Source organism: Gopherus evgoodei, chromosome 2, assembly GCF_007399415.2.
Source record: "Gopherus evgoodei ecotype Sinaloan lineage chromosome 2, rGopEvg1_v1.p, whole genome shotgun sequence".
Taxonomy (NCBI): Eukaryota; Metazoa; Chordata; order Testudines; family Testudinidae; genus Gopherus; species Gopherus evgoodei.
Genome location: NC_044323.1, coordinates 282,989,602 through 283,016,954, shown reverse-complemented (window position 1 = coordinate 283,016,954; position 27,353 = coordinate 282,989,602). Strand labels below are relative to the sequence as shown.

General features: G+C 41.7%; 1 protein-coding gene across 5 annotated transcripts in view; it reads left to right on the top strand.

The window, feature by feature from the left end:
• Nucleotides 1–27,353, top strand: part of ZFAT (zinc finger and AT-hook domain containing) — a 162,493-nt gene that overhangs the window by 123,153 nt on the left and 11,987 nt on the right. For 4 of the 5 annotated variants that reach the window (XM_030553868.1, XM_030553866.1, XM_030553869.1 and 1 more), the window contains exons 12-15: nt 2,483–2,621; nt 7,255–7,373; nt 14,447–14,570; nt 17,267–17,397. In XM_030553868.1, the coding sequence (XP_030409728.1) occupies nt 2,483–2,621; nt 7,255–7,373; nt 14,447–14,570; nt 17,267–17,397 (513 nt within the window). Of the gene's footprint in view, nt 1–2,482; nt 2,622–7,254; nt 7,374–13,614; nt 14,004–14,446; nt 14,571–17,266; nt 17,398–27,353 lie in introns of those variants that run through there. The other variant, XM_030553871.1, reaches the window with a different exon arrangement.

The following is a 27,353-nucleotide window of genomic DNA, read 5'->3' as shown; positions in this document are numbered from 1 at the left end:
CATTTCTCCACCAGTTATGTAAATGCATAAGTATAATAGTAGTTTGTTACTGGCATCCTTCTACCCTTCACATATATTGTCTTTGTGAACATGTCAGGTTAATATTTAATATTAAGCACCATGGTGCGCACATACGAAATAATGGGATTTGGATGCCTAAATAAAAATTTCAACTGCTTAACTTTAGGGTATTATAATTGAAAGTTGGGATAAATAACACTTCTGTAGAGTCTTTCTTTTGTGGCTCTTTAATGGGGTTTACATCTCTATGGCCGAGATAGTGGAAAGACTGGAGCAGTACTGGGCCAGGAAAGCTCCGCTCTATAGTCACTGCTGAGCATACTTCTGGGAAAAGGAGCTGTATAAAGAGAGCTCCAGAAATCCAGGCACTGAGGTGGACAGAAGCCATTTCCTGGAGGACACTGTTCTGCAACAGTAGAAGAAGAAGCTCTTACCAAGAAGGTCCAGCTGTGACCTTTCCTCCTATTTTCTGATATCATCCCAGAGGTAGGCAGTACCATGTGCAGGGATACCAGAGAGTCACATGCATCCATTCTGAGACTCTGGGGTTTGAGCAAAGGACTATAACAGAACAGCAGCCATCCTACCACACTGGGTGCCGCAGTGTGGTGTAAGTGTCCCAAGGGAATGTGAGCAGGAGGTGGGTTGAATATAGGCCTTGCCACGCTATCGCACTTTCAAGGCCGTGGGCCAAGTCCTGGTGGATAGGGAGAGCCCAAGTCTCCCTATCCACTCAAGATTCCTCTATGCTTATTCCTTGGATGAGCAGAAGTTGGGGGTTACTGACTAGGAGGTTGACCCAACTGAACCCCATTCAGGACACATTGACCTAAAATAGATCTTGGAGCAGGAAGCCCTGCCAGTAAGCCTGCTGACCAAACAGTCCCTGCTACAGGCTCTGAAAACACGTTGCAAGAATTAAGCCTCACAACATACCTCTGGTGTAGGTAAAAGCACAACAGCTCTGTAATTAAAGACGGGAAGAGAAAAATACTGCATCCAATTGGAAGTGCAGGGGTACTGCAGGTAGAAAAAACCATTTATCCAGTGAATTTGCTAGAACACTGGGCCTAATGCTCTTTCCCATGCATAAAGCACTATGGGAATACAATACTTCTATACTCATCTGTCATTAGACCTCAGAGCACTTTGCAAACATTAATTAGTTTAGCCTCACAAAACCACTTTACAGATGGGAAAACAAGGCACGGAGGGCCAGATCCTGAGCCTCACTGAGACATAATGTACATTTAAAAGTGTTGCTAGCATAGTTTATCAGGAAAACCCTCCTAGTACAGATACAGGTCATGCTGGCAAAAAAGCACTTTCTTGGCAGTACTTTTTATGCCTGTAGAGCAAGCAAAATAGTCTGTATTGGCAAAAGAACTTCTGTGCTGATGTAACTGTGTCTACGCTAGGGCTTTTGCCAGTATAGAATTGTTGGAAATAATTGATCCCCCTAATAGCCATTTCTATACTGGCAGAAATTTCATGTAGACCTTGGCATAAGGCTGTTTTGTACCAGGGGTGCTGGAACTGTGGGTGTTGCGGGTGCAGCATTATCCCCTGGCTTGATGTGGTTTCCGTCATATACAAGGCTTACAGTTTTGTTCAATGGCTTTCAGCACCCCAACTATAAAAATTATTCCAGCGCCACTGTTTTGCACTATTGTGGAAGCTCTGAACCTGTCTCATCTGGTTAGTTGAGGATTCAGCTGATCTGCAGGAATCTCCCGGTGAATTAGAACTGCCATAACAGCTCATACATCGCCCACTATCCAGACATGAACAGACATGAGGTGTAAAGCATTACAAGACAGTATACGTTAAATTTACACTCAAGAAATATGGCATTAAGTTTTCAGAGCATTCATTTCGCTGCTGTATAGTTTAATAATACTAAAAATGCCTACATTATGACTTTCTTAATGCTTTCACCCTGTTTTACCATGCACTTGTAATTTTATAGACATTACCAGAACAAAACCCGCAAATGTTTATTTACTGACAGGTACTCAGTTACTCCTGTCCTCCCTTCCCCTTTCAAATCAAGATTATATATTGGCTACAGCAGTGAGAGACACTGATCCTACTCAAGGTGCTAAGCAGTATGTTCGATAGCATGCCTTTGCCTGTTCAGACCCGTAATTATCAATTGTGGACAATAATTACTTAAAAACACAGTGTAGGTGATTGTACTTGTGAAACAGTGTTGTGAGGATACATAGTTTATAGTAAGTGATTAAAAAAGCAACACATTTTCTATAAGAGTTAAGCTAAAACTTACTTGTGCATTGGTTTGAAAGGTCAGCTCCTGGAATAAATGAGACAGATATATGCCCTAACCAATGTGAACCCTCTTCAAGTTTGGGGAAGTCTGAGTCTGACTACTGCAGCTTGGACCCATCTATACAGAAAGCAGACGTGTATGACCAATTGTAACTCTCATTTTTTTTGCTAGCCTTTCCGTTGTGCACACTGCCATTATTCCTGCAATATATCTGGTTCCCTGAAGAGGCATTACAACAGGAAGCATCCTAATGAAGAGTATGTTAATGTTGGTACTGGTGAACTTGCTGCAGAAGCCCTTATCCAACAAGGTAAATTTCCAGTTAAAAGCAGCACATCTGTCTATTTATTTTCACTGTCAAAGCAAAGTTGATTTGAAGGTGAACATTGAGTGAGTTGCACAGTTAAATTACATGTGTGAAAAAGTGTTTCCTTTTCTAGGTTCTGAAATGGCAACATGATGATTTCATTCACTGTCCCCTTGTTCCTGGGATCAGCAACGTTTGGCTTGCGGCCCGCCAGGGTAAGCCCCCGGGTGGCCTTGGCCAATTTGTTTACCTGCCACGTCCGCAGGTTCAGCCGGTCGCAGCTCCCACTGGCCACCGTTCATTGCTCCAGGCCAATGGGGGCTGAAGGAAGTGGCAGGGGATGAGGGATGTGCTGGCCACGACTTGCTGCAGGCCAATGGGGGCTGCGGGAAGCCATGGCCCACACATCCCTCATGCCATGCCACTTCCCTCAGCCCCCAGGTTTACCGCTCCAGGCCAATGGGGGCCGAGGGAATTGGCATGGTATAAGGGATGTGCTGACCGTGGCTTCCCGCAGCCCCCTTGGCCTGCAGCAAGCCATGGCCAGCACATCCCTCATCCCATGCCACTTCCTTCAGCCCCCGTTGGCCTGGAGCAGTAAACCACGGCCAGTGAGAGCTGCGATTGGCCGAACCTGCGGACATGGCAAGTAAATAAATTGGCCCGGCCCTCCAGGGGTCTTACTCTGGCAGTCCGTGTGCCAAATGTTATGAGACAGGGTGAACAGAAGTTCTCAATCTGTCTTCTCTACAGCATTTATTATTTTATATACTTTTATGAGGTCCCCACTTATTCATCTCCTGTCTAAGGTGAACAATGCCAATCTTTTCAGTCTCTTTTCAAATGAGTAATCAGCTGATAAATTTTCATGATAGTTTTGAAAGATTGAGCTAATCATGAGATAAGAACTGAGACTGAATGGCACCAGATTAATCCCCCAATAAACAAGTCAAGTCAAGAAAGGTAAACAAGTGCAGATCTGTTTTAAATGGAAACGGCTTTGGCCTTGCACTTAAGTATAATTATTCAAAGCATTGAATGGGGTTTTTAACCATTCAACTCCCATTGATTTAAGGGGAGATTTTCAAATACACAAATTGGAGTTAGGTTGCTATGGCCCATTCACTTTCAATCAAAGTTGAGTGCCTCACTGCCCATTATATCTTTGTATATCTTTCCCTTTAATAGCCATTTCATTGCTAAAGCACAGTATGCTGCTTTGAAACTGTTGGGGTTAGTTACTTCTCCCTCTTGCCTATGCAGGTGGGGTAAAAATATGCTTGGTTTTCATTTGGAAATGGACTCTGCACTCATGAACTGAAAGTCTCTTCCACTCTCAGACAACTGCCTTGGTTTCCAGATTGGAAATTAATTATCTTAGTTGGCCTAGATGGCCAACTAATATTAGTGAAAACTGATTACCTTAGCTTCTTGCTTGCAGCTGCAGTTGATTTGCATTATGTAAGTTGCTATGGGATATCAAATAAACTGGAAATTGGAGAATGTAGGAAATGCTTGACATTCAAGATTAACCCTCAGAACCAAAGCAACAATCAAGGGAAGAGAGAAGTTTGTTTATACATATATATTTGTAGCATGAAATAATTCTGTTCATTGCAGATTTTTCTAAATCTAAAAGCTTTCATTCATTCATTTCACTTCCTACATCCTTTTTTAAAACAGTGGACAGCGCTGCTGGTTCCTGTTATCTGATTCTTTACATTTGATAGCCACCACGGTCTTAATTATTTATTCAGAAACCATAATTCTTTCTTTGCCGAGTAGCCCTACCCAGATGCTGCTAAAGCAAATAGGTACAAGTCTACTATATCCCAAGAGAGGCTTTGCTATTGTACACTTGGCAGATAGACCAAGCAAACAATCTGATAGCTTGCTGAGCATGAAGTGTACTTAGAGATTCAGGAAGCACAAAGCTTGTACAGTTCTGGTTCCTGGAGGGGAATAAAAGGGAAACTCTATTAAATATTATGTTGCATTGTGTTGAAAGTGCTGAGCTGTTTGGTAGAGTCACATTTCTAATTTTATTTTTGATCATTTCTCAGGTTTTTGTTTTTTTCTATTTTGAATGGAACATACAAAACTTTTTTTTAAATAAGTGCCTTTTGGAAACTTTAGAATTTCCCTTTTTATTACAGAATAGATACCAGACTAATGCCAAACTGTTAGATAATGAATACAATATAATTCTCCCAAACATGTCCTTATTTCTAAAAAGCATTTCCAAATTATTCTTTTTCCATCAGAAATGCTAAACCACCTTTAAATAACACTGAAATTGTGACACAGGGAAAAACATTCAGAATTAAAAGTTGAGACTCCATCTTTTAACATGTATAAATACCTTAATTGAAAATGTTATTTTCATGTAGACTATTAAATGCTTCCCAAAGCCTTCTGAAAGTGCATGTACAGTACAAGAGGTGCGATGCTAATCATCCAAGGAATTACACAGCCAAGTGACACACAGCAGTATTTTATTTTTAGACTGCTATTAGAAATTCATAGCAGCAGTGAATGGCAGAAAAACAGATACTTTCATACACCTCAACTTTATAGAATTATATAACTTACAACAAAATTGATTTTTAAAAAATGTTTAACAATGGAAAATTAATATTCCAACAGTATGTCTAGCTGGCATAGGGCGCAAAAATATCTTGTGATACAATCTACACCCTGTTTTTAATGTTTTGGGTTTTTTAATTGCTTTTGGAATCTTGGTCACTTGCCTGGTTAGGTAATCAAACAGGAGAGCATGATATGGAGATAATCTCCAGATCTTGGGAGTCAGCAGGCATGGATTCTGTCCCCAGTTCTGCCTCAGACTTTCTTTGTGACCCAAGACAAATCATTTATTCTTTCTTTGTGTAAACTACAGATGACCCGCTTCCCCTCTCTTCACCCTGTTTCCCTCATATCTATAGTCTGTCTTGTTCATGTGGCTTACAGACTTTATAGGACAGGGACTTTCTATTTCTGTGTTTGTAGAGCATCTTGCGATCACAGCTGGGGCTTGTTGGTGCTACTGCAATACAGATCAGGCAAGTCTCATCTTACGCAGGGGTTCCGTTCCGCGGTTAGCGCATAAAGCGAAAACTGCATATAGTCAAAATTACATTGAGTTGAATGGCGGGCGGAATCGCCCGCACTACAGGTACAGTATTAAAATTATTTTTCTCTTTTTTTTTGTTTTGTTTTTGCCGACCGCGTAAAACTGAAATCGCGCATGTTAAATGCGCGTAAGATGCGACAGACCGGCAATAAGACCTATCTCATGGGGATGTTGTGTCAGTAAATTGCTTTAAAAGTACATTGAGATCCTGTGATGGAAAGTGCTATGGAAGTATATATTACATTACATTATATTATAGACACCAATATTGGTGTCAAAAGTGGATAAGGTATGTCATTCACTGACCTTTTCTATACCAAGTATTTAATGAATTGAGTAAAAATTAATTTTCCTGAGCTTTGATGCCAATTAACTGACACAGTTGTACATTAGCAGTTTCATATTTCCATTTGTTGTTCCTTAATTAGTCACAGTGACAAAAGTTGCAGCTTTAATTAGCGTGGTGTAGTGTTCTAGTAATTTTAATTTAGAATTAATATAGGAAGGTCTTTCTCCCAAATGATTTTTTTATTAAAGTGTGATGTGGAATGAATATTTGATTTCCCTTTTTTGCAATGGAGAGTATCTTTGTCCTAACCAGAACTAAAGGTTAGGCTTTTGTACTCTGTTGTATATTACGCCCATTAATAGAGAAGCAATTTCACTTCCGTTATAAAGACATAGCAGTGAGCCTCTGCTGTAATAGGGAGGTTTGGTAAAGATTATAATAGCCAGGGAGAGGGAGGGAGTGGCATCCTTGAGGATTAGTAAGTGTCAGTGAAAGAACCTGGCAGCGAAACTAAATTTTATTCTGCTTTTATCAGAATATAAAGTTTAATTTCATTCCATCTGCAGAATACCATATGCTGGCTTTCCATTGCTGTGCAAATGAATACTCTATCTAATCACTTTATTAATGGAATACTGTGTGCAATGAGAACTTAGCTTGTAATCAGCCTACCAGAGTACACATCAAGCATTTAATTAGATAGCACTATTAGGAGCCATCGTTTGCCAGGGTAATGGATGATGATGTCTAGAGGGCCATCTGGTGGTATAGTACTTAAGAAGGCACAAGTCGCTCCCCTAATATTTATATTTATATTTAATTTAGTGTGGTCTAGTCATCTGATATAACACACTATAATAATCAATCTTTTTGGTTTTGGGGTGGGGGGAAATCCAGTGAAAACAAGCACTAGTTTGCACGACTGCATGCATCTAAGTTCTGATATTTGACCAAATTACTTTCATAAGAAAAAAGGCAAAGAATTGGTGTAATCTGATTATATTTAAAATAATAAGTGTTTAATACACAGAGGAAGCAAAATCTTCTGAGGTATTGCTGCTTAGATTGACAGAAAAAGGTGCAAACTTGAATAATCCCATATGGCTTTCTTGTATCCCAAAAATGTAATTGTAGTAAGAGGGTACTCTGGGATCATTGCAGTGAAGTTAAATTAAAGCAGAAATATCTTCTTGTGTTTTTGTTTTTTTCCCCAGGTGGCATTAAATGCCCAGTTTGCAGTTTTGTGTATGGTACAAAATGGGAGTTCAACAGACATCTTAAGAACAAGCATGGCCTGAAATTAGTGGAACATGATGGGGAAGCAAAGTGGGAGGTAAAAACAAAATTGCTACATCTTTGCCTCAAAATTTCCAAAATCTCTAAAATATAGAATGTGTGTGAAAACTGTATTATGGACTTCCTGACATGATGGAAAGTTGCCTTCTCTCCATTATCTCTGGCTTGAACGCATACAGTTAATGCATAGAGTGCAATTCTGCACTAACAAATTCTGTACATAATAGCTTAAAATTATGCATATTTTATTTGTCAAAATAACACTATATAATCATGCCAGTTTCAATTATTTTGCTAATTTATTTCAAAATACCTGTCAGCAAGTATGTCTGTAACAATACAGACACACACAAAATTTCCCCCAGGAGTAGATAGTTAAAGAAACTCCTACAATAACCCACTTCCTGTTTTTCTGCCCCCTCCCCACCAGAGCCCAGATGCAGGTTGCCCCCTCAGCCCAGACACTCACACCCCTTCCCCCAGAGCCCAGTTGCAGGTCCCCCCACCTCCCTCACCCAGACACCTGTGCCCCTCCCCCTCAAGAACCCAGCCATGGACCCCTCAGCCCAAACACCTGCACCCCTTCATTCCCTCCCCCTCAAAGCTCAGGACCCAGAAGGAGAAACATCCTGATGCTGGGTCTTGGGCTTATGTGGAGTTTCCTTCATGCCGCCTCCTTCTTTCAGGGCATGTTGAGAACTGCAATTCCCAGGAACCCTCCAGTTCCCTCTCCCTCCCCCAGCAGTGTCTTCTATTTGCAAGCTGGGCTCTGCTGGGTACAGCAGCCCCTAGTGGTGGCCAACAGTTCTGCAGCCCATTTCAGGGCAGAGGGGAGGAAATTCAGCATGCACAACATTAATTTCTGCTCAAATTCTGCATGCACAGCAGTGCAGAAGTCCCCCAGGAGTAATAAAGTGCTAAGGTAAACTACTGTAACGTCGAACAGGATTAACAAGATAACAATTGATGTTTCTTCAAATACTGTCCGTGTGGGGGCTCCAGTGCAGGTGCACCTGTGCTCTGCATCTTTGTTCAGAGATTTTTGGTGCCTATGCCTGTTTGGTCCACACATGCAAGCTCACACCCTCATGCCCTGTACCAAAGCTGTAAAGGGCCACAGATGAACAGCCTTCAGTCCCTTGTCAATATCCTTTGGCCTGAGATGGAGTCAGCTGTGTGCCTGTTCTCTTTAGTACTGTATTTAGTGGTTAGTTAGTATGTAGTTAGTTCTTTGATAGTGTTTATAGTTCTTGGAACAGTTGTTCCCTTTTACCTTTTTCTTATAAAAAATTATTGATAGACATAGATTGATTTAAAATCTTTCCCTATTAAGGGGTCATTTTTGTTATTTTGCTTGGAGATGCTGGGCTCTTGGGATTTAAAAGGTGTCTCTCCTGCTGCGAGGCTATCCTGATAAGTGATGGGCATTTTCAATGCCTCCACTCTTTGGGAGACATTCATGTTCCCAGTGAGTGTAGGATCTGCACTTCTTTCAAGGTAGATCCCGAAAAAATGGGGAGATCAAGTTTTAATTCCTGATTATGAAGCAAGCCTTAAGACCTGCTTCAGATCCAGGGGCAGAGGACTCTTTTCCACCCTGCACCCCCCCAATACATAGACCTCCCAGTACGGCTAGTACCCTGTCCACCCCAAGATCTCAGTCTTTGGAGGCCACTTGAGACCTAGGCTGTACTTGTTACATCTATAGCACTGAAGACTTCAGCAAAGGTAGCATCAACATCTGCCTGTATGCAGAAAGAGGTAAAGACAAAACCTCTGAGAAAGTCTGGGTCACCGATGCACAAGAAAGATACGGAGACCTCGGTCCCAAAGGGAATTCCATGCAGGGTCTGAGTGTTTTCTGTACTGCAAGGACAGTGAAGACAGATTCAAGGAGTCAATTGTCAAAGACAGATTTGGTACCGAGCTCAGGTACCCATACCTGCAGAGCCAATTCCAGGAAGATTCTATGCTTGTCCCCAAATAAGAGTCGGTACTGATAACCTGGAAGTCTGTGATACCAAAGACTGTTCAACTGCCTATGTTACTGATGTAATCGGAGTTGATTCTTTCCAATACCAAACACTGGGTACCAGCTACCTTGGTACCAAAGCCATCCTCTATAGGTTCTCGCTCAACCCATTATTTGATGCCATTGTTACCTCAAGAATTTTGATACTTTAAGGACTTTCTTTCAGAGTGGTAGCTGTGTTAGTCTGTATCAGCAAAAACAAGGAGGAGTCTTGTGGCACCTTAGAGACTAACAAATTTATTTGGTCATAAACTTTTGTGGGCTTCATCAGATGCATGGAGTGGAACATACGATAGGCAGGTATAAATACACAGTATATGAAAAGATGAGAGTTGCCTTACCAAGTGGGGGGCTCAGTGCTAACGAACCAATTCAATTAAGGTGAAAGTGGGCTATTCTCAACAGTTGACAAGAAGGAGTGGAAACCACTTTTGTAGGGCTGCTGAGGCCAGTGTAAACAAGGAACTTCCTAGTATTTGAGCTGGAGTCTCCTCTGTTAACTGGTACCAGTGGTTTATCCACACCAAGACTTACTCAGTTACCACCCCCCTTACTCACTGTTGTCTACCGTACAAGTTGAACAGTTATTCCCCCCCTTTGGAGTATGTTGAGAAGGACTCTCAACATATTGATACATGGTTTCCCTGTCTACTCTAAAACACATAACTCTGTCTCTTACACTGATCAATTGGCGGAGAATAGACCTCAAATGACACCCACATGGCAAGAACATAGATGGATGCCTCCACCCATATCCTTGTTGGAACCCTTGGGCTTTCTTTTGTCAGCAATTTGCAACAATTCTTCACACAATCAGAGGGAGCAAAAAAGGGGTTATTCCCCTCAACCACCTCTGCCACCATCTATGCTAGAGGAGGAAACCTTGGAGGTGCAAAAATCAAGAGCGGACAAGGAGTTGATGCCCCTTACAAATATTTCCTCCTCATTGCCTGATGAAGCTGCGATGCCTCCACTGCTGTCTATGGCAGATGACTTCAGGCAGTTCTAGGAACTGATTAAGTGAATTGCTGAAATGCTTCAGATTCCTTTAGAAGAGGTTCAAGTATCCCACCATAAATGCCTAAATATTTTACGTAGTTTAGCATCCATGAGGATTGCCATTCTGGTCAGTGAAACTCTTATGGAACCCATTAAGTCTGTTTGGCAGCCCCAGCTAGCACACTATTTACCTACAAAAGGGCAGATAAAAAGTATCCTGTCCACGCCAGGGAATCGGAGTCTTAATTTTCTCACCTGGATCCAAACTCGTGTAGTGGAGGCTGTTAATGAACAAAGCAGACAACATACCTCAAGGTCCACCATGTACAGAAAGGAGCACAGGAAGCGTAATATTTTTGGCTGCAAATCTTACTCTTCAGCCATACTTCACTTTAGAACAGCAAACCATCAGGCGCTCATGGCCAAATATGACTGTTTGAATGGCAACAAATTCTATTTCTTTATTGATCATCTGCCAGAGGAACATCATGACCAATTTCAGGCCATTACTCAAGAGGATCAGCTCCTGGCAAGATCATGACTCCAGGCCTCCTTGGATGCTGCTGACACTGCAGCATGTTCAATGCAGTGTTCATGAGAAGAGCTCTTAGCTCCAGCTGTTGGGCTTCCCAAGCGAGGATCAGAGCACCACTGAGGACCTTACCTTTGATAGGCACATGCTCTTTGCAGATTTGACAAGTACATCTCTCCACATTCTAAATACTTGAGCTATGTTAAGATCCTTGGGAATCTATACTGCTGTAAATAAAAGGAGATTTAGCTGGTCTCAGACAGCACAAAGAGCATGCCAAACCCCATATTTAATTTATTGTGGGAACATATGAGCCCCAAGCCAAGAGACCAAAAAACTCTAAAAACAAACCTCCCTTAGCTACAGATACCTCTTCTCAGCCATCCACAATCTTCAAGTGACAGTTTTGATGGCTTAGTCAAGAATCTCAGCCACTTGATTGACTAGGATTTATAGCTGCAACATCATACCCCCACCTCCTTTTGGGTATAATCTCTCCCATTTTCAAGCTGCATGGGAGAATGTAAAATGGGACAAATGGGGTTTGGAAGCCATAACATTTGCCTGCACCATCCATTTCAGTTCTGTTCTCTCCTACCCATTCTCTCTCTGCTTCCCTGTTCAGGTACTTGTCTCATGATCACTTGCTGACATGAGGTTGCCTCACTTCTGTGTGTAGGGGCAATAGAACCAGTTCTTGTGCAGCACAGGAAAAGGGTATGCTATTCAAAGTACTTCCTGATCCCAAGTGGAATGGAGGTTGGAGGCCAATTTTAGATCTCCGATATCTGAACAGATAGGTGGAACAGCTCAAATTCAGGTTGGTGACCCTTTCAGCAATAATTCCCTTGTTAGATTCAGGAGATTGGTTTGTGATTCTCGACCTACAAGCTGCATATTTCCATGTGGCTATTCACCCTTCACACAAGAGATTTCTTTTATTTTCTAATTGACAATAATATCTACCAATACCAGGTGCTTCCTTTCAGCCTATCTTCTGCCCCACCTCCCCAGGTATTCTCGAATATTCTGGCAGTAGTTGCCATCCACCTACATTGTCTGGATATAAATGTTTTACCCTATCTGGACGATTTGTTGATCGAGGCAGATCTTATCAGGAAGTAGTGGTGGCCACAAACGTGACACATTTTCTCCAGAAGACATCCCTACAAGAAATGACATTGAAAGTCTCAGGAAGAGCACACTTTTTCATCATAACTTTTCCCTATGCAGGGCCCCATGAGGGATGCAGTACAGCAGAAAATATCTCCTCTAGACCAAATTCAGACACAAGGCCTCCCCAAGAACTAAATCTCCCCATAAATATTCTAGAGCTAAGAGCCTTTTGCCTAGCATACACGGTGTTTCTGCTCTCACTCTGAGGAACCACCATCCAAATACTGATGGACATCACTATGTACTACGTCAACAGGCATGGAGGGGCTCTATCATTGCCTCTTTGCCAGGAATCAGTCCATCTCTGGGAATGGTGTGTTTATCATCACCTCACTCTAATGGCCCTACGTATTCCAGGTTTTAAAAACACCCAGGTGAACCAGCTTAGTAGACAGTATTCACACACTCATGAATGCTCTGTCAGTGACTCAATTCTGTGAAGTATCGTCTGCAATGTGAAAAGACCTGCTTGCCACGGACTGGAATAATGAATGCTAACTATCTGCTCTGGGAGTGAGTGGTAGAATCAAGCCCAGTCTCCCCGTCAGATGCCTTACTCATCTCCTGAGCACTGGGACTCGTGTATGTTTATCCATCCATTTCACTCATACTTAGGGTACTGACGAAGGTGGGAGGCAGCCCATAATATGCTGCTAGCTCCAGCATGTAACAGTTTTGGTTGCATAGTTTTTGCACACTTGTAGTTGCTAGGTTCCTCAAAGGCCTCATCTATGTCTTTCCTCCAATCATACAGAGCTCCTGGGACCTCAACATTATGTAATAAGGCTGATGGGGCTCCCTTTGAACATTTAGCAACCTGTTCCTTATACCAGCTGTCTATGAATATTGCTTCTTCATGATAGTAAACTCAGCCCAAAGATAGGAGAGATCCAAGCCCTCACAACAAGACCACCGTATATAGTATTCCATAAGGACAAGGTAACATTGAGGCTTCACCTAAAATTCTTTCGCAGAGTTGTTACTTTTTCCTGAATCAAGTGATTCACCAGTTTTATTTCCCAAGCCTCATAATAGTCAAAGGGAAGCTTTCACAGCTTAGGTGTAGTCAAGATTGACTGTTCAGGAATTCTCTGATACATTCCTGGCCTTTGTTGACAGGATGAAGAATCAACTAATATAATATATATATGAAGTTCCTGATTGTAACCGATTTGAATAGCTCAGTTGGACCCATTTTCATAGATAAGAGCCCATTCTAACACACAGTTTAAGCAGCTTCCCTAATGGGAGTTGGGACCCCTCAGGGGGTCGCGAGATTATTAATGGGTGGTTGTGAGCAGTCAACCTCTACTCCAAACCCCACTTTGCCTTCAGCATTTATAATGGTGTTAAACTAAAAACACTTGTTTATTTATAAGGGTGGGTCGCACTCAGAGGCTTGCTGTGTGAAAGGGGTCATCAGTACAATAGTTTGAGAACCATTGAGCTACCTGGAGTTCATTTCACACCTTCACTCGACACGACTCCTTGACAGAGGACTCCAGGTCAAATGTCTGATTTGGCTGCGTTTTCCTGCAGTCCTTGTGTCAGCAGATTCTGAAAACCACCTCCATGAAAAGAGATTATTGCTCGCGAGTGAACAGAAATGGGATCTTTGTGGACAGTCACTTGAAGAAGAGTGGTGTCTTAATCTGCAGTAACTGTGATTCTTCGAGATGTGTTATCCATTTGCATTCTACAACCCACCCTCCTGCTCTGCTACTGCAGAATCTTGTATCACTTGGATTCTGCTTTAGGGAAGAAACTCAAGGGTCATTATGGCTGACCCAATGGCTGTGTCCTTGGCTATTGGGAGCAAGTGTGGTCCCAACAAACACTGCTCTTCAGAAGAATCTGATCTCATGTGCGTGGGGCACGTGCAAACCAGAAGTTGGAATACTTGTGGGCAACTTATCTCTTTTTGCAAGGTAAGTAGCCAGTCTTCTTGACACAAAAGGTCATTTTCTGGCTTCAAAGGAATTTGTCCAAATTCATATTGACAATATAGCAAAAAGGAGAATTTGGCCCAAAATATCTTCCTTAGAGTCTAATAAGTGTGTGATTATGTTATTAATTATAAATTACATACACAATAAAGTCAAATTAACATGGCATTTTGTAAATGAAATTTGATGCAACTATCTGGAAGTTTAATAGAAGTATAAATAAGTTTATGTGGTGAAATCTTGGCTCCCATTGAAATCAATGGCAAAATTTCCATGGACTCCCACGGGGCCAGGATTTCTCATGATCTTCCATAAAATATGCTGTTATAAATCTGTCACCCAGTTTTTCCCTATTTAAATTTGGGGTACCAAGTGCCCTCTGTAATTCTCAAGAGTTAAAATGAGATAATTGACCTGTTTTTTAGCTAACAACTGAAATGTCTGAGGAATCATCCACTCAGTATCTGCACATCACAGACGCTGAAGACGTTCAAGGAACTCAAGCTGCTGTAGCTGCATTACAAGACCTAAGATATACCTCTGAGAATGGTAAGGGATATTTTTAGTTTCAAAGGGTAGACTAGATCTTTTTCATCAGAGTTCTCAACTCTTGTGAATACAGTGGAAAACTTGAAAAGGAAATATTTATTCTTCTGTATTGATTTTACCAGGGTATTTTCTATATGGTAGTGAGGTACTAATACTATAGTGTGGTAAACATTTATTTGTAAGGTCATCCATAATAGTTTTTAAAAGGACAGTGTCAAGTTTTTGGGCCCACAGTGTGGTCTACTACAGGGGTTCTCAAGCTTTTTTCTTTCTGAGCCCCCACACCCTCCCAACATGCTATAAAAACTTCATGGCCCACCCGGTGCCACAACAACTGGTTTTCTGCATATAAAAGCCAGGACCTTGCCTTGGGGGACTAGGGGACAGGGCAGTTGCCTGGGGCCACAGGGGCCCCTGTGAAGCTAAGCTGCTCAGGCTTTGGCTTCAACCCCAGGTGGTGGGGCTCAAAGCCTCGGGCTTCAGCTTTCTGACCTAGGCCGCAGCAAGTCTAATACTGGCTGTGCTTGGCAGATCCCCAAAACCTGCTCGCAGACCCCCAGGGGGCCCTGGATCCCTGGTTAAGAACCTCTGGTCTGCCATAAAGCAGTTAGAAACTGATTAGGCATGTCGACCAAAATTTTTTTTCTTCATTTTTCATTCATCTTACTGTTGATAAGAAATTATAACTAATTACCACTGCATACCCAAAGAATTAACAATGCGCACACATCTGTATATACAGTGATCATCAATAAATCATCAGCATCTATTACACTACTGTTTTTGACCTTATTATGGTATTAGTGGAATTTTTGGCTGAATTATAGAAAATATCATGGTACAGACAAATAGCATGGCAGAATAAATGTTGACTGTTTAATTGCAATCCTCTAGATAACATTTTTGCCTTGCTGCAAGAGTCAACCAGCCAGCAAAGGATGTACAGTTGAACAGCTAATCTACCATATTCTCAGTTAATTATGATAGTACACAAACAAGGAAGTAAGACCACCAGAGCTTTATTGGCTTGTGTTTGACAAGAAACAGGGGAGCACTAATTAATATTTGCTAAATGGAAAATGACAAAATTGGGAGGGAAAGAAGAAATTATTTTCAGGCTTCTCAGAATACTAAAACAACAGAACTGAGTATGTGAGTATGAGTTTGATGAAAAGATATAAACAAGTGTCTCTGTGATGCTGCCTAACAGAGTACTTATCATAGGATCCCATTTTTGCAATGGATCCATTGCTATGACTTAATATAGTCATTCTTGTACTGTATATTGTTCACCATTGACCCTTGGCCTGAATTTGGAGAGATGATAATTTTGGGTAACACATTGGTAGCAGAATGGAATTTTCAAGCATATTAAATGAGGATGTATTACTGATAATTTATATATATTTTATGCATTTTCCCCCAGTGGGAATTCTGAATGAATCGGAGGAATCCTTTGCAATCTTTGCCCAGTCATGCATACGTTTAAATTTAAAATAAGTACAATATGGGTTAAGTTTAAGTATAAAGCTTTCAAAACATATTTTGTTAGTTTAGTGTTTCAATTGTGTTCAAAATATTTGTTTGACATATTTCCTTGAAGAGAAGTAACATCTTATCCAGAGGCAGAGTTATACAGTCTCATACTAGAACAAATTAAAACATACATTAAAACAAGCAGAAATAGTTTTCAGTTCCCTAAATAAAATAATGTTGACTCGTACAAATAACAGCATGTCAACTTCTTCATATTTGAAACTAAGTTATATTGGCCATGTTCTCCCCTGGGTGGAGTTTGGGGTTAGGGACTCAGTTATGGCCCCCTTTTTCTATGGGCTCATTTGCCCCTGCCCCAGCATCAGTTAAAGCAGCTTAGTGACTGCTCTAACATATGCAGACTGAGTATCAACATAACATAGCTCTGCCAGGTTCTTTCCGTCCAGAGACAGCTAAAACACGGATAGGTGGGCAGCAGGGATAGGAGTTCCTCACCACAAAAGGAATTTTTCACTGACTAGCTATGGCCATGTTTTGTCCCCTTCATGTTGCTGTAGGGTCATAATCTCAGTGCCGTATTTTCTGTAAACTGACTGTTTCTCCGGCAGAGCCACACACGCTGAAAACATGAAAAAATGTGGCAAAAACAGCTATACATATAGAATAGTCAGGCATGATCTTTCTAAAGAGAATTCATTTTCCCCTTCAGCACGTTACTGACAAGGGTGGTGGTTCTGGATTGAGAGGAATTGCAGATTGTCAAACAGATGGTAATGGTAGACAAACAGTATACTAAATAGCTGTCCTGATTATTATAACTTTAGAGTCCAGATTCTGTTAATGCTGAACCCTTAGCAAATACTCATTCGGAGTCATAAAGCTTTGCAGCTTTGTAGTTTACAGTTACTGCTGTAAGCTCTACCTATTGATTGTTTAATCAATACATTCTTTTAGATCACTGTTAGATATGGGTAAAAATGAACTATGCAAATACCCATCCTGTTCCTGAGGACACTTATTTTGTGAATACTTTCTCCCATGGATCCACTGTTAAAATGTCATGTTATTGAGCTGTTGTTATGTATAGCAAGAGTTCTACATGTGGGGGTGGAGGCCAGAGAGAGAAGAACATTTTGATTCATGGAGCTTTAGAGCTGTCTTGGCTATAATTGTCTTGTGCCCATTATCTTTCTGATAAGGTGAAAGACTTGATTCCACTGCTGTAAATATCCTTCAGCAAATCATTGAGTTGGGGTCAGAGACCCATGATGCTGCTGCTGTTGCTTCTGTAGTTACCATGGCACCTGGAACTGTTACAGTGGTAAAGCAGGTAAGAGCTCTTCTGTTTCTTAGAAAATATACATTTTATTATTATTTTTTTATAAAATATGTATTTATTTCACAAAGGAACTTCTGTCTCTCTAAATGAAAGTACAGTGAAGGCCAACTTTCAAATAAGAATTAAAGGATTGACTCATTCAGTAGAATTCCGTATTCTGTCGTAGGCAGGTGGAATTTTTTACTTGTGTGCATAAAGGTTGGATATTTGTGCATAATAGTTGTTTGATTACTTTCTCTATGTGTGAGCGTCCAGCTTTTTTTCAACATAAGATGTCAAAAAATTTAATTTCAGGCTTTTTAGAACAGTAGTTTGTTAGTAAATTTATTCAGCGTGTTTTTATTTTGCATTAAGCTAAGGTAGCATTAGCTCTTAAACAGCTATTTTTTCCTGAAAAATGGCTGTAAAAGGAGCATATTTTGTATTCCCCCATGTAATCAGCTCTACTGATATTTGTGATAAAAATAAGGTTTTGTTTTTTATTTGATTGATTGATAGACTACTTTTCAGATTCTTAATGCTACAGAACCAACACCACTCAGGGTTTGTCTTCACTGAACAGTTAACTCTAGTTGTAGCTCAGGCATTACCCCTAACTCGAGTCCTGTCCACACACAAAACCGCTTAACGTGAATGTGGTGGTAGCTCAAGATGACTGGCCCCTCAGGGCCCTCACCAGCTGTTAACACAATCACTGTGCAGTAATCCAATCATTCTTTGTATCTGGAGTATTATTTCACAGTGTGGCTGCTTTCTGCTGAGCTGAGCTGAGCTAACTCAACAAAAGTTAACTTGAGTATAGATAATTCGAATTTACACTGTATTAAAGATATAGTCACAGAGAAATGAGCTGGATTCTGATCTTCTGTGTGTATCATTAACATAATTTTTTACCAAGTTCCAATCAGATATAACTGTGCAATCCCCTGAAGAAAACAGGGTTGCATAGGTGTCACTAAGGGCATATTTGGCCTAAAAAAATTGGTGGTTGGTGATAAATGGGAGGAAAAGAAACCAAGCATGACTTTCAGAGCCCATGTGGAATTAGCAAGGTAACTATGGTCAGTTTCCCTTTTTCATGTGTTTTGTCTGGTGGTGTGGAAGTCTGGAATTCAGGTGCATGTAATGTGCTGCTACAGCTTCTTTATATGTATAACAGGGCACTAAAAATGTAATATACTTTACATTGCTGTCCAATTGTGCTTTTTCGAAATGGCTTCTTGATGTAGTTTCATTAACCCCATTCCACATTTTTCTTTCCATTAGAGGCATGGCAGCCCTCAGATGAGGACTAAACTTAATTTGGACTCAGCTCCGCTTGCCGCAAGCTCTCAATGACTGATACTGTTGTTGAAGTCAAACTCTAGTTGATTAGGTGACAGCAGAATTCCCTTTCTGGACTAATACACTGTGCAGGGTTGTCATTAATTTGAGAGGTAACAGCAGAAGCAAGGAGACAAAAACTAATTACCAGCCAGGTTTAGAATGCGGCTTGGTGTTTTGAAGAGCTTAATTTTTTATTTTTTTTTTACGGGTAGATGTAATCAAATCCACACTCTGCCAACATGCATTCGTTACTTGTTCTCAGCAACTGCACATAAGTCCTTACTGTTAAAGTCTTTAATGATGTACAGCTACAATATTTGAGGGGCTTTCTGTTTCCCTACTTCTCATTTCAAAGATTTTAAATTAAAATTGGGATTCTTGAAGAAGAGTTTATTAGCTGGCCAAAAAGCCATGATTCTGCGTTTAAGAAAGAGGACAATTTGGGCTAAAAACCTGCCCTGGTTTAATGGAGAAGTGAAGGCAAGAATTAGAAATAAACAAATTATATATAACAAATAGAAGAAGTGAGAAAATAGATAGTAATTGCCATAAATTAGTCAGAAGTTATGAAGAATAGAAAGTTGATAAAGTAATTTAAGACAAGGAAAATCTATAACTGACAGGGATAAGGACAAGGCGGAGTTTTTTACAGTATATTAGAAACAAAAGAAATCCTAGCAATAGCATAGGCCTGGTACTAGAGGAAGATGGTAAAATTATTAATGATGCAAAAAAGACATTAGTGTTCTATAAATATTTCTGTTCCGTACTTGGGGAAAAGCTGAATGGCGTGTTCGAATCACTTAAGGATAATGGACTACTTACCAGTCCATTAGTAACTAAGGAGGATGTTAAACAAAATCTACTAGTGATGGTGATATATATTTTTAAAGCAGAAGGTCCAGATAACTTGCACCCAACAGTCCTGAAAGAGTTGGTCCTAAAAGAAATCTCTGGCCTGATTATATTAATTTTTAATAAATCTTGGAATATTGAGAATATTCCAGAACACTAGAAGATTGATAATGTTGTGCCAGTGTTCAGATTGGCAAATGGGATGACTTGGGTAATTAAAGGCCAGAGACTGACACAGGGTCTTGGTGGCTGCTATCTTGGTCTGTTGCGTGGAGTGGTCCTTGAGGAACCAGACATCCAAATATGAAAAGAGACCATGATGTCCCACTGACATAGGTGGGCTGCCGCTGCTGAGTGGACCTTCCTTAAGACCCTCAGAGCCATGGAGAGCCCAAAGGGAAGGACACATTATTGGTAATGATCCGAGTCTATGACAAAATGCAGAATGCATTTGTGGGAGGGATAAATAGTCACATGAAAGTAGGTATCTAGATGGTCAAATGCGATGAACCAGTCCCCTGGATCCTGGGATAGGATTATGGTAGCTAGTGTCACCATCCTGAAGTGCTACGATAGGATGTAGGTGTTCAGGTTCCTGAAGTCTAATGTCAGCTTTCAGCCACCACCTGTTTCGGGAATCAGGGAATATAAATAAGGCGGGATGTAGCTGGAAACAATAGACACCCACAGTTGCTGCATCTCAAGCCTGCAGGTGTGTGAGAAGGAACTAGAGCAGTGGTGGGCCTGCACCACTTTGTATGCCTCACTTGGGAGCATGAGATTGTGCTTTGTGCAGGTGCAGACCCTGCTATTTATAATCTCCAATAAAGGGTGCACACACACCCTGTGGTGGAGCAGCCATAGGGACATATATTCAAAGGAGGAGGAGAAGTTGTTTACCTGTACAGTAATTTGTGTTCTTTTGAGATGTTCTGTCTCCGTGGGTGCTCCACCTCCCATTGTCCTTCCCCTCTGCTGTGGAATCTTCTGTGTTTCACGGCCAAAAAAGTACTGGAGCTGTGGCGGGTCTGCAACTCCTTATCTGCCCCCAAGTTGGGAGCACGATGCACTGCTATGTACAGGCACAAACCCACAAACCTTGCTGTTTACAATCTTCAGTCGAGAGTGTACTGACACTCAGTTAAGCACCCATAGGGACAAAACATCTTGAAGAACTCAAGTTATTGCACAGTTCAGCAATGTCTCCTAGCTAATCTAGTAATCTTAACTCAGTTTGGCATAGGAGCACTAAACCCTTCCTCACAGGTGCCACTCCACTCCCAGCACACTGACCTCAAATCTTGGTTCCCCATAGTCCCGCACATTCCTATTCACCTTCTCCTGTTTCCCCAAAGCCCTATGCAATCTCTCATGCCTTCCAGGGTTAGTCTACACAGCAATGTAAGACTAAGGTTAGTGGAACTTGAGTCAGCTGACCTCTGTCAGGGAACCCTGGGCTTGAGAGTCTGCCTTGCATTTTAACCCTTGGTTAAGGATTTTCTGATCCATGCTCGAATTTAGTGCTCTGGCAGTGCACAGACATGAGTCACAATAACCCTATCCTGGAGTGCCTAGCGCCGCCCCCCTCCTCCCCCAAAAAAGTGTTGACTCTCTAGCCCTAAGAATGTGTTGCGCTGTGGGAAAACTCTACTGCCCACTCTGTTTCCTAACTGTGAGAGTGTTATTGATGGGACTCAGGTGCCCATAAGGAGCTCATGATTACATACACCACATAATTAGCTCCTCTAGTGGCTGGCTCAGTAGAATAACTGCAGTTTGAGAAGGCTTTATACTGAACTACCACCTAATCTGAGAATTGGGCTCTCCACCTCTAAGATGAGTCACATTGGTGGGAAAATGCCCATGTGCTTCTGTCCTGAGGATAATTAGGACATCAATCCCCAGGGCTGTCAAACTATTAAAATGAAATTTTGCAATTCTTATTTTTTAAAATGGGACGTTCAATGAAGCTGTTTTTGTTTGGTTGGCTTTTTATTTATTTTTGTCTGTTTGTTTTGAAGTTTGACTTAAAATGTAGGTTTCAGAGAAAAACACACACACACACTTGAATGGCTGCTGCTGGCTGCAGTGCATCCCCAGGCCTTGGGGAGCAGTGTGCTCCAGCCTCCCCTGGAGAGCTCTTATCCCTGACCCTGCTGCACCCCAGGAGGCAGAGGTATGGGACCCTCAGGAGGCTGTGGGGAAATTTGTGGGCTGGCTCCTACTCACTGCCCTCACAATACATGCTGCTCAGGCACCCCTGTACATGAGCTACAGGGAGGGCAGGAGAGGCCCAGGAGCAAGGGGACCAAGCAGCTGCCCTGCAGGGATGGGGAGCGGCAGGGCTCCTGGCTCAGCATGGCTGAGGGAGGGATGATCCCCAACATCCTGGCAGCTGGGAGCTGCCTCCCGCCTGTCAGCTTTGCTCCCTGCTCCATGCAAGCTCTGCAGAGCAGCAAGGAGAAGCAGGAGCTGCTGCTGCCGTGAGATGAGCAGGAAGAGGGAGCATGCTCGGCCAGGCAGTAACGGCTCTTTGGGCCGCTGCGCTGGCTCCCTGCAGCACTGCTCCTCTGCCACTGGGAACGGTAAGATACACCCGGAGGACTTTTAGGACCCGAGTCAAGCTGAGGCCGTGTGCACACAGGAAAGAAATCGGGCTTGGACCCTAGGTCCCTGATTAACACAGCCCTCCAGCCGTGCAGGGTCCTAGTACCCTAGGACCAACCCTAGGTGAGCACAATTGGTGCGTTGACCCAAGGGGAGGTAGGATTGAGCCAGGCCTCACAGTGCTCTGTAAAGATAGCACACTCATTCTGCCTCTTGCTCCTCTACATACCAGCTCGTCTCTCCTTCCCCATTCTTCCTGGCTTGGCTCCTTAAAGCACAGCTGATGACTCAGGATGGCAGCCTGAGGAGATAGAATTAGCTGTAGGATCTAAGAAGTTCCTTTGGCTAATCTTGCCCAAACTCAGTTATTTATCTTGAATGCAAGCACTGATTCTTAATGTTTAATTTTTACATTTTCAAATTATCCAAGATGTTATCAGCATGAGTGTGTGTGTGAAGTTCAGCGTTCGTGGGGAATGTGGTTGTTTAGCCCGGGGAACCCAAAGAAGTGCAATGGAAATGGCAACATTTCAAAAAGAACACAAGAATGGCCACAGTGGGTCAGACCAAAGGTCCATCTAGCCCAGTATCCTGTCTTCTGACAGTGGCCAATGCCAGGTGCCCCAGAGGAAACGAACAGAACAGGTAAACACCAAGTGATACATCCCCTGTCGTCCATTCCCAGCTTCTGGGAAAGAGACTAGGGACGCCATCCATGCCCATCCTGGCCAATAACCATTGATGGACCTATCCTCCATGAACTTATCTAGTTCTTCTTTGAACCCTGTCATAGTCTTGGCCTTCACAACATCCTCTGGCTCATTTTAAAAGGATCACTTCAAAAATGTTTCCTCTGCACAAGATAGTAAATATTTTACTAAAAAATTAGGTAGAAATTTATTTGGCTCATGAAGAGTTACTCTGCCAAATTTGAAGACTACATTCAATCTTTGAAGTGAAAAACAGAGATTTCAGTCCTGCTTTAAGTGCAAATTACAAAACAACTATAACAATGGAGTCACTGCCAACATCCCCATAATCTATACCTATATATATAAAATAGGAATGAAGTGGCTAAGAATTATCTGTAACTGGGTCTCCATACTTTATATCCAGGTCATGGAGTGCTGTCTAAAAAGGAGGGATTGCCCCCATATGGCGTCACAACATCACATCTTCTTGCAGTTTCAGGCCTCATGGCAAAGAGTCCTTGACGTTGTCCTTGCTGGCCAGTCCTAACTTGGCTACAGCATCTCAGGGGGAAGGGGGGGGGCAGGGCAAAAAAAAACCAGATCCCCTGTGGTAACACCTAGTGGCAAGCGTGGGGTAAGGATAGAGAAACCCCGGCCCACCCTACTCCACTGGGTTCTGACCCAGGGCCCTGGGAAACCGGTAACCTCCTTATTAAGGATTCAAGTGTTGGTTCCCAATGCATTCCCTGGGTCACATCCTACCCTTGAGCCCACTTTGGAGCTGTCCTCCATAGGCAGCAGCTTGGCGTCTCTGTCTGGTGGACTTTCCATAGCATAGCTTGGCGTCAGTAGCTGGTGGACTTTCCATAGCATAGTCCGGGATACCCCCCTTGGCAGTCTGGAGAGCTGACAGTTCTTCAGCAGGAGTCTGTGGCACACATCCATCTTCTTCCTCAGCCAGCCACAACTGAGCTGATGAGTTTCCTTTTATCTGGTCCCTCCACAGGGAACATGGGCAGCAGGGACAAGGGGGCAGGTCCTCTTGGGCCCAAAGTGATTGGTTTACCCTCACTTGACCAGTGCAGGGTTGAGAGGCCCCATCACAAACAATATTAATTAAAATTATTTTGTTTTAAGTGATGGGACCTTTTAGAGAGAGAATTAACATTTTCCTGAAATGCTGCCAATAAGAAACTGCAACTATAAACCACAAAACTTTAAAATAAATTATTATTTCAATTACTCTTTCTCCCTCCAAATCAATTTTTTTCTCATCATCTTAACACAAACATCTTGTGCCTTGGACACTCCTACTTTCTTGCTATCTTAGTAGAGAAAGGCAGTTTGTATTAGAAAGGAATTCACTCCTTCACTTTTCAACCTACAGCCCCTTGTCCCTGAGTTAACAATCTTAAACAGCTTGACGTAAATCAGTTCTTTTCCCTTCCCTTTTCCACTTCAGTGTGATCTCTCGTTCTTCTTTTCTGCTAGCCCTAATGCCAAATTAGTATAAGTGCTGATCTTGTATCCAATCCTAGAATCCTTTTGCTTCTCCTTTCCTGCATCTTTTTCAATATTTCCATTGTCCAACAAACATAAAAAACCAATTGTGTCCTGAATTGAGGTCGCATAGAGGCAGAATTGGCCCAGGAAGAAAAATGGACCTGAAACTGAGTCACGGTAAATTGCCTCATTCTATCCTTGGAAAGTACAAATACCAGTTTTTAAAGCAGCATTTCTGTGCATTCTTCTGCAACACGTTTATTCATTCTGATGTAATTTGTGTTGTAGATTCACAATCTTTTCCTAGACCTACTGTGAAACCTACTTTTTTTTGTCTACCAGTTCAACTACCTGCTTGTCCACAAGCATATTCTTTATTTCCTGTATTCATGCTGATAATCTTTTACCAAATTCTGTATATTCAGTGTAGTCATATTATCTGGCCTCTTGTTTGTCTTTCTTCCCAACAGAGGATTGCTTTTAAGATTATAATCCAGTCCATTTTTCGTGATCTTTTAAAAACTTTAAACAGCATTAACATGACTCTGCTAAGTCATCTGCTACTTGTCTTACCATGGACAACAGAAAAGCCTTGGACAGCAAATTTTTTATAGCTGGCTTGAGCCTGATGCTTTGTCAACTTTTAATTACTCTGAATTCCTAACTCTTCTCCCTTTTGTGATTTTAAGACATGGTCATATTTCACTTTCCCACTGAAAATTTTATTTCATGTTCTATCCTATGACCTTGAGTTTCTCATGTGGATTGTTGGACAAAAAAATCATTCAGGTTATCAGCAGTATATCAGCATCATCTGTCACTAAGTTCCCACCTTGGTCCTTTAATGGCCTGACTGAGTCCTTGCTTAAAAGTTTGGTTCTTCTTTTTCTAAAACAACATTTATTTCAGATACTCCTATTTCCTGTATTATTTTTATGTAATTTTTTCCTTAGAAACCCACTTTTCTTTTTCATGCACGCTGAAAGTGTGCTGTCAGCCTTTTCCCTGAATATTTGTTAGTCCTTCAAAGCTGTTCTCATATTTCTATATTTGCATTATGAACTTTCTTCTAAGCCTTAAGTGCTTAGAACACATGGAGCTTTTAAAAATAACAAACTCTTGCTGCAATTTTCCCCACACATTGTTAAATAATAGAATAATCTTTTTCCACTGTCCTCCCTGAGTCGTCTTCTCCCAGTACATTGTTCCTTCCAACTTTTATCCAGGAACTAACTCAGTCTTTCATACTTGACCCCTGAACATTTTTTGTCCTTGTCCCTCGAACCATGATTTAATTTCAATCCTAATGATTCAGTGTTCAGTACTTGCAAAATCCTACATTATGAGCTCAATCAGATGCCTACTCCTCTTGAAGGGAATGGGATGTTTGCCATTGACTTAAGTAGGAGCAGTCTTATCTTAGCGTTTTGAGTCCTGACAATACTAGGTACAGTACTAGATATCAAATCTAATCATCCTTTTTCGATTGTGTAGTCATTTCTTAATTCTGGTGAGGTGGAAAAGAACATACCGTTTTACACTGCCCTGTTTCCATGAAGCTGTGATGTGTAGTCTGATAGGATGTATTTTACATAGTGGAGGTATATTATGACATAGCCAAAAGCAGGACCAGATTAAGGGGTCAGGTTTCAGAATGGAGACAGAGGTGCCCCTCAGGCATCTATACTGGGACCAATGCTATTCATAAATGTTTTTGAAAAAGAGGTAAACAGCGTGGTGGCAAAATTTGCCAAGATAATTAAGTCCAAAGCTGACAGCGAAGAGTTGCAAAGGGATCTCACAAAACTGAGTGACTTGGCAACAAAATGTCAGATGAAATCCAATGTTGATAAATGCAAAGTAATGCATATTGGAAAACGTAATCCAAACTTTATATACAAAATGATGGGGTCTAAATTAGCTATTACCATTCAAGAAAGAGATCTTGGAGTCAGTATGGATAGTTCTCTGAAAACAGCCACTCGATGTGCATCATCATTATCGTCATCATGTTCCCATTATGTCTCTGGCATTTAGGGCAGCAGTGAAGCTCCTCCACTCCTGTCTGTTTCTGGCAAGTCTTTCAATGGTTCCCCAGCTGTGCCCCAGGTTTTTCAGTTCGGCTTCCACAGCTCTTCACCATGTTGTTTTCAGGCGGCCTCATTTTCGCTTGAAAACAACATGCAGCAGCAGTAAAAAAGCCAACAGTCTGTTAGGATCCATTAGGAAAGGGAAAGGTAATAAGACCAAAAATATCATAATGCCACTATAAAATCCATGGTACGCCAACACCTTGAATACTACGTGGAGTTTTAGTTACCCTATCTCAAAAAAGAGATGTTAGAACTGGAAAAGGTACAGAGAAGGGCAATAAAATTTATTAAGGGTCTGGAACAGCTTCCGTATTAGTAGAGATTAAAAAGACTGGAACTTGACAGCTTGGAAAAGAGAGGACTAGGAGAGGATACAATAGAGGTCTATAAAATTGTGACTGGTATGGAGCATGTGAATAAAGAAGTGTTATTTATCCCTTCACATGCAATCCCATGATGTGGGTGTCCCTAGCCTCTGGTTGCCAGATGCTGGGAGTGGATGACGGGAAGAGTCACTCGATTTCCTGTTCTGTTCATTCCCTCAGAAGCACCTGAAGTCTGCAGGTCCAGCTCCCTTTGATGAGGCAGGACCAAGTAAACCTAAACCATCCTGAGAAGTGTTTGTCCAAGCTTTTCTTAAAAGAGCTCTGGTCATGGGCATTTTACAACCTCCCTTGGAAGCCTATTTCATAGCTTAACTACCATTATAGTTAGAAAGCTTTTCCTAATCTCTTAGATAAATCTCCCTTGCTGCAGATTAAACCCATTACTTCTTGTCCTACCTTCAGCTGACATGGAAAACAATTGATCGCCATTATCTTTATAACAGCCGATAACATATTTGAAGAATGTTATCAGTCTTTTCTCCAAA